The 13,285-nt window shown below is 33.0% G+C and overlaps 1 protein-coding gene across 1 annotated transcript; it reads right to left on the bottom strand.

Moving 5' to 3' along the window:
* Positions 1–82: 82 nt before the first annotated feature.
* Positions 83–10,305, bottom strand: LOC112039736 (diacylglycerol kinase 1). Its single transcript, XM_065773435.1, has 8 exons — positions 10,052–10,305; positions 8,095–9,579; positions 6,517–6,883; positions 6,041–6,117; positions 3,636–3,755; positions 2,614–2,778; positions 1,993–2,130; positions 83–414 (listed from the first exon to the last, which is right to left on the bottom strand). Exons 2-8 carry the CDS (start codon positions 9,253–9,255, stop codon positions 265–267), a joined length of 2,178 nt encoding a protein of 725 aa, XP_065629507.1. The 5' UTR covers positions 9,256–9,579; positions 10,052–10,305; the 3' UTR covers positions 83–264.
* Positions 10,306–13,285: the final 2,980 nt, after the last annotated feature.

Below are 13,285 nucleotides of genomic sequence, written 5' to 3'. Positions count from 1 at the left end.
TTAAATTCAAACCAGAAGAGTGCAGAACATTGAATTCTAATTCACATCGTATCTTAGTCAAAACCCAAAACTTTTGTGAAGATGATTCAAAATGCTTCTTCCTATTGATATTAAAATAAGGTTTCATTTACAAGCATGCTTCACATAGAAGCAGTACATAACCACAAGATATGACACCTGAGAAATGGATATAAGTGGTTTATCAAAAAGAACTACTGCAACCAAAACCCTAACCACTAACTGGAGGACCTAGTAAAAAAAACTCTAGGACAGCCTCAGTGCCATTTCTTGTAGAAGAGATCGCTTCTGTGAAGCATTGATGACATGATTTGTCTCGGCATTCTCAAGGACATCAGTGATTATGGCAGCTGCATGACCAAGAGGTTCCTCAGCCACCCTTTTCAACATGAAGGCCTGCAGAGTCCAAAGTAATTAAAAAACAATCAAATTATAAAGAGGATTATAAGTAGAGTAAAAAGCAAAGTTTCAGAAAAACATTTTTACAACATAGAAACCAAGAAATGATGTAGGCATCAAATGGAAACAATATAGTGAGAAAACAACAGGAAACCTTTGAAATCAACAAATTTGGAATTGATTAGAGCAAAAATTGGAGAAAAATATTCTAACAATTACAGAAATTTTGTTTGTTTATTTCTTCCCCCCTCCCCCCCCCCCCCCCCCCTCCCTTTTTTTTTTCTCTAATGATAAGTACATAATAGGTATATTAATTTCTAAAATTAATATATTTCCAAATAAACAAACTTTCCATATGCACATAACAATTATGAAAATAAAAAATCATAAAAAATAACTAATCTCTCTTTCAAATTTAAAAAATATTATTTTTTTAAGAAATATAATTATATGAGTAAGATATTTCCTAAAATATATTTTAAGTTTGATTAAAATGCTTTCATTCAATTGTTTTTAGAGTTTTATTATTGCGTTGTCACCAAATAAATGAATAGTAATAAGTGTTACATTACAACATCTTGTATTTTTTGTAATACCTATTCCTATTCTTATGTAATTTCCGTTATAATTTACCAAACACGCCCTAAGTACAGGTTTTTAAAACCTAACTTTTTTTGGGTACAAACATAACCCACTTTTAGCAAAAAGCCAAATAAGCTGGTGCTGGCAGGTAGATGAAACTCTCAGCAACTTGATAGTTGAACAATTTCAATTAATTGATAAAATCATGGAAATAATGTAGTGTTGGACAGCAGACGTGCTAATACTAGTTTGTTGGAATTTGCGACTAGCATAAGCGTACGGAACATGGTTCAGCCAATTTCATACCTACATCCGTGGGTAACATCAACTAAATCCACCATCAATGATATGAATTACACTCTCAACCAAATCTCACTAACATATTCTCACAAACAACTCAAAACCTCTCACAGACACAAACATCCAAAAGCTATCAAAAACACTAACCAAATCCCAATACACCCAGAACAAACTTGAACTTACAAACTTGACACTCACAAGTCCAAAGCCCCTTATCAAAAAAAACAGTCCACAAAGCACCAAAAACCTATTGGCACTCTCACTCAAACAATAGATAAAACTCTTATTTCACACACATGGGTGTTCTTAAACCCCAAAAGAAATACTAAAAAATTCTTTGAAGAAACCACACCATCTTCTTCTTTAAGTATTCTCCTCCTCCTCATGTGAGAATGAACACTCGGCCAAAGCCATCAAACCTTTTAATGCAATACCTATATATAAAGCTCTTAGATCTAACTCTTATTGTCTATCATAATAAAGCTCTAATTCCTATTCCTTAGTGAACAAGAAATACAACATTAATTCTTTGACAACGAATAAACTTTCCGCCACACCAAGGAAACCCAAATAGATAACCAAGTCAAAATAGGAATTTAAAATGATATCCAACATAAAGGGGTAACGAAAATCCAAATATTGCAAAGATAATAAAAATACGTAGTGTAATGAAGGTGTGGGGGAAAGGGGGACCTGGCCATGATGGGATATTGCCAATGTACATGGAGGCTGAATCCAAGGCTCCCCATCAATTTGAACAGGCAATTCAGCTAAGAGCTGTATCTTAATCATTTGCCCTTGTGCAAGTCTTCGAGCACGAGAAAGGCCAACCTGTTTACAAACAACAAAGCAGTTCAGAGGCATTTCACAAGCTCAAAATCCAAAGTAGCACCAGGATTCCAGATCCAAATAGAGGCAAAAAAAATTTCCTGTTGACCCTATGATTTAGAAAAACTGGAAAATCAATATTGCCAAATAGAGCATAAACTTCTGTATCTCTGCCAAAAGGGCATTGACTTCACCTCTGGATTAAATATTTTATAGCCAAGTGCTTTATGTCTTCACCACCATGATGAAGCGTGTTACTCTAGGGCTATTTAACTTTCCTTAAATTCCAAAAACCCTCATGCTGCACCAGCTAGAGAATAAAAAGAATACAGATCCCCCTAATCCGGAAAGAAATTCGAATTTGACAAGAATACATCAAGTACATATATATATAACTTTTTCACATTAACAGAATTATTGAATTTCTCAAAAGTAGAAAATAGAAGTGTACACATCAGTAAGAGAATGATGAAGAAACCACTTTACCTGAAGCTTCCCAAGGTGCCATGTCCCTGAGATGCTCACAACCTCAAGTACCTTATCATGCATAGATTGTGGGTCAAAATTATCATAAGTTTCATCCTCATTTTGCCACAGATCTACACCACCCATGTAACTTCCAATGTTTGCAACAAGTACACCTTCTGCGTCCTGCAAATATTCAATATAATCATATAATTTGTAGGAGTAATGGGATACATTTTGAGAACAGTAAAAATTCAGGGTTGAAAATTATTTCAACAATAATTTTGCACCAAAATCATTAGTTAATAGGGGAAGAAACAAAGAAATCCAACAATAAATGTCTATAAAGAAACCTCAGATATATAAAAATGTATCAAAAGAAAAGAGACAAGAAAGAGGGTGAAAGAAGTAATGCAGGCAAGGAGGATGGGAAAAAAGATAGCTAAAAAATCTAATATTTTTCCAAGTTTTCTATAGCAAAAGAGAAGTTGGATGAGGAGGAGGAGATGAAGTGCATATTCTCATCTATAGTCATCGTCTACAGTAAGAGAAAGCTGAAAAATTTGAGACATTTGTAAAAATTTCAGGGTCACTTAGTCACAAGCGAAGGGGAAAAAGCATATCAATTGTTTCTAATTCAGAAAACTTGGAGAAAGTTGTAAAAGAAAACAGCAGAGTTGAGAGAAATTCACAAGGATTGCAATTGCATTTGGTGAAAATTTTACCTCTACGGTACCCATATTTTCTTTATGTACTCATATTTCATTAACCCACAACCAAACCCTGGAGGGAGTTCCGTTTTAGTTAGATCTCATTGGCAACAGTACCCAGAATTTAAAAAATCCATTAGAGTGTGTATGTATATTAATAATTTAATAGATCATAAATACTCCAAATTCTGTTTACCTATCAAAAAAAAAAAAAAACCTCCAAATTCATCAATAATGCTAAAGACTGTCCAAAAACCTAAAAGCCCAACCAGTGGTGACAATTTCTTTGAAAGCAAATAGCATTTCTATATGCATATAATTACTATTACTCACCTCAGGGACCTCTACGTCAACCCCATCCACTTCAACACGAACTTGCCAAGGGAAATCTTCAAATGTCCTATCCATTATGTTCCTGGCACCCTCTCTAGCGTAAAGAACTTTATTCATAAACTGCACATATATTTTACTCATTTCTGTAAGTCAAAATTAACAATCAGAATAAGATAAAATCATCCAAACAATAAATAATAATTGTGAGAAAATAGTCTGCATAGGCAAAAGGTTTTATCGCGCCCACCCCCAACCCCCCCACCACACACACACACCAACTCCTTTTTTTTCTTTCTCTTGTTTGGGGAGAGGGAGTCAGGAGCTCAACAACAAAAAGTTCATTAAAATATTAAAAGACTTGGCAATTAGATTTGTCCCTAGTCATTTTTATTATTATATATAAGTAGATTTGTGCCTAGTCATAACATGTCAACAACCTTTTTAGCAATTAGATCTGTTTCTAAGCATATGTCAACAAAATTTTGGAAGTTTGAAATTATGATATTTCGTAGACAATTTAGCTAGCATAATGGGCTCTACTCTCCATATAATTTCATAAATAAGTTTCATGTTAAGCATAATGATTCCCATCTTTATGCATATGGAAAGAAACTTTGCACCAGCTTACAAGAACTACAACTGCTAGTAACCATATAAATACATATTTTCTCTCTTTTTAATATTGATAAATTACATATGCATCTAATAGGTTTTCAACCCATGGAAATGCTATTTAAGATAGAGTTCATAGGTGTTATTTTCTTACTCATTCCCTAAATATATCATAGTGAAATTTCAAGTAAATTATTTAATGTGATAAAATATCTCCGATGCAAATCATGACAACTAGAAAAGCATATACCTTTCCATCCAAAAGGAAGTTTAGGGTCGGTTATAAGTAAACAACTATTTGGATTCAGGACAACTCCATGTAATGTCTAGTATATTCCAAATAGGAGTTCATATGTCAAGTATTCAAGACTTATCATAATTGAAGTTTAAGTTACCTGATTATAGAACTTCTCTGGATTCTCTTCTCGTAGGTTATGAATGTCCAGAGCAACCTTTGCATCGCACCCAACTCCTGTAATCAATGCAAGTTGAATTGGTTATCAAATGCATGAGAATATGTGTCATAGAACACTCGCCCCGGGGGGGGGGGGGGGGGGTGGTATAAAATATAATGGAAAATAAATCATATGAAGCAGGTAGTAGAAACTGAATGTAATTGGACCCACCCTGAAGTTGTATGCCATATATATATATATATATATATAATCTACCCAACCAAAATATTCACAGGTCCATTGGATTGGTCACTTTGCAATACTCAAAAGAAAAATTAGGATGATAACATGGTCAGGTTTGTAACTCAGAATAAACCAAGTAAACCCAACAAAATTACATACATTATAAATACATAACATAAACAGAGAAAGATCAGAGTTTGTTTTCCTTATTCGTTTTTAAGCATTGGTGTTAATTCAAACCAATTGATTTTTTGCCCAATGAACCAAGTGACTTTAGAAACCAATACTTGGCAGGATGAAAGGTGTGAGTTGAAAAAATTCATTTAATAATTGACTAATCTCAAGTTAATCATCTATAACTTCAAGTGAAACATTGCACTGAAAATGCCTACAGCAGGCCTATACCATTTATGAACCAGAATTTCTCATCTGCTTTAAGGGCACCTTTTTTCTACNAGAAACTTTGCACCAGCTTACAAGAACAAATAATATAGACTGCAACTTAGATGATCTAGCAAAAATTTTTTTTTTTTTTTTTTTCTGATAAACTGGAATTCATTAACAGCAAAACTAAAGGGACAACAAAGTATCACGAAAAAGCCTGTTATGATACATTCCTGAGCAATCTGAGTTTATAAGCTCAATCAATTCCAAAGGAGGATCAACATAAACAAAAAAGTCTCCAGCTTCAGTAAGCCCTTTCTTGGCAAGAAAATCTGCACAACCATTTGCTTCGCGATAGCAATGACCAAGCCTAACTTGGGGAATATTCGTTATCTTTAACAACTGCTAGTAACCATATAAATACATATTTTCTCTCTTTTTAATATTGATAAATTACATATGCATCTAATAGGTTTTCAACCCATGGAAATGCTATTTAAGATAGAGTTCATAGGTGTTATTTTCTTACTCATTCCCTAAATATATCATAGTGAAATTTCAAGTAAATTATTTAATGTGATAAAATATCTCCGATGCAAATCATGACAACTAGAAAAGCATATACCTTTCCATCCAAAAGGAAGTTTAGGGTCGGTTATAAGTAAACAACTATTTGGATTCAGGACAACTCCATGTAATGTCTAGTATATTCCAAATAGGAAGTTCATATGTCAAGTATTCAAGACTTATCATAATTGAAGTTTAAGTTACCTGATTATAGAACTTCTCTGGATTCTCTTCTCGTAGGTTATGAATGTCCAGAGCAACCTTTGCATCGCACCCAACTCCTGTAATCAATGCAAGTTGAATTGGTTATCAAATGCATGAGAATATGTGTCATAGAACACTCGCCCCCGGGGGGGGGGGGGGGGGTGGTATAAAATATAATGGAAAATAAATCATATGAAGCAGGTAGTAGAAACTGAATGTAATTGGACCCACCCTGAAGTTGTATGCCTATATATATATATATATATAATCTACCCAACCAAAATATTCACAGGTCCATTGGATTGGTCACTTTGCAATACTCAAAAGAAAAATTAGGATGATAACATGGTCAGGTTTGTAACTCAGAATAAACCAAGTAAACCCAACAAAATTACAATGAGCATTATAATAAGTATACACAGTTACTGCAAAAGAAAAGAAAAGAAAAAGATTAAAAAAAAAAAAAACTCACATACCAAGATAGTTGTTCATAAATTTATGTGGTTGGAGCTGTTTTTTTTGTTGATTTAACACTGCCACCTTCCACCGGTCAAGAATGGTTACTGCAGCATGTTCAATGTGGTGCAACACTGTGCAAAGGCCTCCTTGTCTCTCCACTGATCCCAAACCACCTCCCCAGGATAGGACCCTGGCAAGATCATTTCCTGTCCCAGCAGGAAGAATAGCAACTGGAGGAGGAGAAACAAAATTTTGCTTGTCTATGGCATTTAAAACCCAACCAACAGTGCCATCTCCCCCGCATACAAGAACTCTATAGTGAGGCACTTTTCTAAATAAATAAAGACCCATCTCTGGACCCTGTGCTGAGCTCAACTCAAAAACCTAAAAAGATGCACCAGGAAAATCCTGATAAAAATCAAATGGCAAAATAATAATAATAATAAATAAATAAATAAGACATACAGATAAAAGAGAGCATATCAAACATGATCCAAGTTGATAACATTTCAACACTGATAGTTTAAGGTTGCATGCTACACCAAAGATGCTGACCACATTATGAATTTTTCAAATGCCTCCCACTGACTAAAAGGAAGTCATTCCACAAAAAAAATAACATATAGCTGTCCTGTTAAATGAGCTTGCTTAATACCATCCAGTTGGCACCATAAGTGATGATCGTGACCAAACTATAATGTATTTCAACAAAGGTAATATCAAGGTATAAACCCCCTACAATTACAATTACAAAAAGTCACATCATGCCACCTCGAATGGGGAAAATTAATTAATCTTTCAGACATCATCCACATATCCAAAATCCCATTATTTTAACAAAAATATCAATTCAACAGAAATAAATGGCAGATTCCATAGCTTTATATATTGTAATAATTTAATGAGTTGGTTCAAGTTAAACCTAGTGTAATTTTAAACAATGTTACAAAACTTAATTTTTATTTTATTTTTTTATTGAAATGCGGATTTTGAAAAATCCATTGTTGGATTACATTTTCATTTTATACCCTCGATGCTTGTAAAATTTCAAAATGATCAAATCTCTATAAATATGTCATCTATCAAATGTTTAAATTTCAAGTTTTTGTATTTTAAAATTATGCATAAAAGATGAGTTTATGGATCGAATAGTAACACATTCAATTGGCATGAAACTTGGCATGCGTGTAAAGAACATATAATCCAACGGTGAAGTCGTCAAAATATTAGACTCAAAAAAAAGTTATGAAGTGGTATAACATTGCTTAGTGTTACAGCAGGTGTGACTTTGAACCCAACTCTAATTTAACATACTTCAAAGTTAATGTATTGTATATTCACCATGCTACAAAGTACCTTGTGCGTCATTCTCTGAGTGTACTGGAATGTTACAACTGCTTTACCAATAAAAGGAAAGAAAAGGGATACACATTCCACTGAGAATATCTATCTTAAAACTTTTCAAAAATCATGATCTCAACCAAAGGCATTAAGATGATACTTCCAATTCTACTTGTTCAGGAAGATGAAGAAAAAAGTTGACACATCTCCCAAAAAGTAATAACCCAAGGAATTGTGTGATAAAGAAATCAGACCTGAACAGGATTCAAAAGTAGATTCAAACGTTGCCTAAGTGAATCCCCACGCTGAGCCCCACTCTTTTTGTTGATGAAAACTAACAAGGGCCTTGCATCTGGAGACAGATCAATTATCTCATATCTCTGTTTCATCCTCAATGACTGAGTCTCATCCTTCTGATTCATTGACGAACTTCTTTTGAAACTGGGCTTCCGATCCAGTTTGCTGTCTCCATCACCATTTTGATGTTGAACCTCCACATTCATGCTACCATTACAGTTTTCCTCTATTCCATTAGAACCATTAACCATTTGGTGAGTATCAGCTGTACTTTCTGTGGAAATGTCTCCTGTACTACCACTATTTCCAGTGTCAATAGAGGATTCATTTCCATTCTTGTACTTCTTGCCCTGACTCCGGATACTTGCACGAACTGAAGATGCAAACTCATTGGCTCCATGAGTTATTGAGCTCAAAAATCCACCTGAGGATAACTCCTTAACATGGAGAGGTGATAATATCAATCTTTTGAATGGGCCTAAATCACAAACATCACCTGTTTCATTAGACATATTACTGTGGCAATCAACATGTACCAGTCGTTGACACCATAAGCAACACCATATAGGGGATCCACCCAGGAAAGACCCACTACATTGTTCCTCACAATAGCTACAGAAAGAAGTGTCATCAGGTTGATCTGTGGTCTCTGTCCATCGAACAGCCCATTGGTGCATGACATGCTCATATCCAATCATGGATATACATTTGCAATCCTTATGGGCGCTAGAAGAGCAGCTTAGATGCGCTGCCACACCACAAATGTGACAACGGTGAATAAAACTATCAGAAGCCACCATGGGGCCAAGAGTTTGCGACGGGGACATGGACTTCAAGCACACACAACAATTTAAATTTTTTCCGCGAGACACAGATTCTAGAATCCAAGTATGAGGAGCTACAGGAACTTTGTGTCTTGCCTTTGGATTTTTCTTTGACCTGGCTATGGCTTTTGTCCAACTTAGATTGATGTTTCTCCTCCACTGGAAAGCTGTATAGGCTATAGTCAAAATTCCAACTAGGGCAGCAATAAAACAAGATATAATGAAAAACCTATCTGTAGGATTCTTGTTGCCCCAAATGGGAAGCAACATCTCAATATCTCTATACTCATCCATTCCTTACAATACAACTTTTACCTATTCTATATACACAGATATGGGCGGCAACCACCAAATCAATGACAACAACAACCAAATTCAATCAATACAACAACCAACATATATATATCCTCCAATATGGTATTATCATTTACAATATCTGAAAACCACTTCCAAACCCAACTCGCTATCCTACCAAATCACTGATAGTGCCAAAAAGAGTAACAATTTGTTGAAAATATGTTACTCAATGCAATTACTCCACCCTGTCAATCCCAAGGTGTTAACCGAAAAATCTTACGCGTTGATCAGAATTTGGGGCCAAAGCGAACATCCAAATACCTGTAGAACACAATAATTTCACCTATAAAAACTTTCAAATGACAGCTTTAAATATAAGATAATTCACCTAAGTTACAAAAATCCTTTGTTGTTCAAATTTATGTCAATAATATTTAATAATTTTCTAGACTTGAACACAAAGCAATTAGTGCTCACAGTCACAGCTTCACTACTATTACAATACACATACAAAATTAGAAAATTAAGCTGCACATAAATATAAAAACTAACTACAATTTTTTTTTTTTAAATGTGAAATTTCATAAACAGAGCACTTTCAAACTCAAAAAAAAAAAAAAACTTTCACTCGCTTTGTTTTCTCCGTTATTCAACAAACAAAAACCAAACAGGAAAAGAAAAAAAAAAGTCCAAAATTCACAATATACTATATCAAACAACAATGGCATTCATTAATCAACAAAAATAAAATAAAATAAAAAATAAAATAAAAATAGAAAGAAGAAGAACTTACAGTGAGAGTGGGAGTGAGAGAGATCGATCTTAAAAAGAAGCAGAAGAAAAACCCTAGTTTTGATGTCCTTGAATTATATAGAGGAAGCAGTGAAAAAAGCCATATATTATAGACAAAGAGAATCAAAAAGCAAAATTTTAAAATTCTCTACAGCTTTTCAAAATTCGAAATCATCAAAAAAGAAAAAATTTTAAATTATTTCTCTTTTTTAAAAAAAAAGTTTTTGGGGAGATTCTGTATAATGTGTGTGTGAGAGAGAGAGAGAGAGAGAGAGTGTTGAGTACGCGACGAAGAAATAGATACGAATCTAGTTGGGTTGGCGATGACACGTGGCGGGGAGTGATGGCAATTAGGTGGCAAGTTTTCTTTGTGGGACCTACGGTGGCCTGTTGGATTCTTGACAGCTCACCGGGTTCAGACACGTGGGACTTTATTAGGTGGGGTGCATATCTTTTTAGTTTTTTTTAGAGCATTTGTAGCAACTTGTCTAGAAATTTCTGTCCGTTCTTAGAGACTGTTTAGCTAAGCTTAAAAGACCAATTTATTTTATTATTTAATATTTTTAGAAAATGCTAACGAATGCACTTAGGGCACTTATTGATAATCTATTTAAAGAAAGTTTTTATGGGGAATGAAAAAAAATTAATTAATATTTTGACATTTTTTTTCATTTTCCATAAAAACGATATCTATACTTTCCTGAAGTGAATTATTAATGAGTGTCCTAAGGGTACTTGTTAGCATGACCCAATATTTTTTTGCTACTATTTATGAGCTTTGCTATACTTTTTGCTACTATTTATGAGTTTTACTGTACTATTTCAACTAATTTTTACCTTTATTTACAATACTTTCAGCAAAAAAATTTTAATTTCAATAAAATAAGCGGATCTCAATCAGACATTTAATATAAGTACTTAATTTTTCTATTTTACATGTATTATTTATTTTATATTTTATTTTATTTGTAATAAAATCATTTTTCGTTCATTTATTATTATTATCTTCATAAAAAGAGAGAGGGAGATAATATGATGAGATGTGAGAGCAAAAGAAGATAGAGAATAAAATAAAATATTGAAATACATTGTGAACAGTGATATTGTATGTATCCACGGTTTACTACCACAACCATGGTTTTTTTTGCAAAACTTTACATTGTCGGATGAATTTTAAATTTTGTTAGTTAAAATGTGATCTTATTCTATTGTACAAGCACTAATGCGAGTACCCTATTATCCAAAGTTTTAAAATTCCAAAAAAAAAAAATTACCCCCCCCAAAAAAAAAAGCAAAATCCAATTGTCTATTCTCAAAAAAAAAAAAAAAAAAAAAAAAATCACCTGCTATAGTAAAATCTTACATAAGTTATTGTAGCAAGTGTCTATTTATTTTTAAAATTGTTTTTACTCTCTCTCTCTCTCTCTCTCTCTCTCTCTCTGTGATCTACCATCGAGCCTCCACGAAGACAGAAAAGAGAAGTCTCCACCGATCTCAAAATGCCATAATAAGCAAAGATTGTGGTTGTGGGTTTTGGTTCGGTTTCCATCGAGTTATTGATTGTTGGGTGTTAGGCTAATGGTGGTTAGGTTGTGAGATTGGGTTTAGGTTTTGGTCGTAGTTGATTTAATAGATTTTGATTGTTGACAGTGATGTGGTGGTGGCGATTGTGGTTGTTATGGTTAATTGCTTTGGTTGGTGGTGGTGGTTGGGTTGATTTGGTTTGGCTCGTGGGCAATGGATAGGATGATTTTAGTATGAGTTTAAATGGAGGGTAGTGGACGGGTTGATATGGGTTTAGGTTTGGGTGAGTGAGAGTGAGTTAGAGAGAGAGAGAGAGAGAGAGAGAGAGATGTTTATTTATATTATTCTATGGAGTAGTTTATACTTTATACTATTACTTTAATGCATTGTATTTTAAAATAAGAAATGAGATATTGGGTATATTGTTAAATGGTCTATTAAAATAGATAAAGTAGCTTTTGGGTTGTAAATAAACAATTTCTTAGAAACCCATGTGGTAATGCTAATAAGTGGGTTTCTAGTTAACTCAATGAGTAAAGTCTCTTATCAAATAAAGGATCTAGAGTTCTTTACTCGCCTATATTGAAAACTAATTGATGTTTTGGTTTGATGTAAAGAGTAATCTTCATGGAGTGGAGTAAAACATAGATTTTAATATAACTCATGATCTCTTATTCATGAAGGTTTGTTTGGGTTCAAAATCTCTAATCAACATTTTGGGACACTCCCGAGTCCTATCCATAGGAGTTTAACAAAAATCAAGTGTTTGAAGAGTCTAAACACACTAAATAAATATATTACAGTATAAATTTAATTTATAATTTTAATAACAAATTTATGTGATCATTTAGGTCCATATTAATTTATCAACTATAATTTGTAATTTGTAATTATTGTGTGCTTTACTTTTTCATATAATCTTTTCCATTTTCTATTTTTTTTAATAATACTATTTACCATTTACAAGCTTGCGTCTAATGTGTTTAAGTTTATATTTATTTTTGTTTTAGTATTATTACTATTTTTGTTTATAGAAATTAGACAGCGGAGAATATAAAATTTGGTTATGGATTTTTCGTAGTTTAAAAGATACTCCTAACATTTCCTTGTCAAAAACAAAATACTCCTAATATTTGGTTGAAAGTATTATTTTACAAAAGAAAGAACACATGCTTATTATTAGAGAGAGGTTTAATGAGAATGTATTGTAAGATAATCTTTATCTTTTCAAATTTACCTATAACAAATAACTTCATATAAGTCATTACACAAAAATAAATAAATAATTAAAATGAAAATAGAAAGTCCTCTTAACACATGTGCGTGTCTATATATATATATATATAATGTATGTGTATGTTCATGTTTATGTTATTCAAACATATACAATATTATCATGTCCAATGCTTGTGAAATAAATAATAAAAATATGTGTGTGTGTAATGTATATGCAAATCTTTTTCATGTGAAATAACTTGTCATATTAATAAAATAAGGCTTTGTCATTCAAACAATTGTGTAATCATATGAGGTAATTTATTCGTCAAATTCTAGTGATAATAACAACAACAATAAATTTGGAATTGTTTTTAAGCAAATTTCATGAACTTGGAGGTGTCGTACCTTTTATAACTTATTGGGGTTTGAATATATGGATCACTGCCACCTTTGTCGAATTGACGAAGTTATGATTTTGTGTCATACCTAACTA

This window comes from Quercus suber, unplaced genomic scaffold, assembly GCF_002906115.3.
Source record: "Quercus suber isolate HL8 unplaced genomic scaffold, Cork oak 2.0 scaffold_75, whole genome shotgun sequence".
Taxonomy (NCBI): Eukaryota; Viridiplantae; Streptophyta; class Magnoliopsida; order Fagales; family Fagaceae; genus Quercus; species Quercus suber.
The sequence above is the reverse complement of the archived record's forward strand: the minus strand, read 5'-3'. Positions and strand labels throughout refer to the sequence as shown.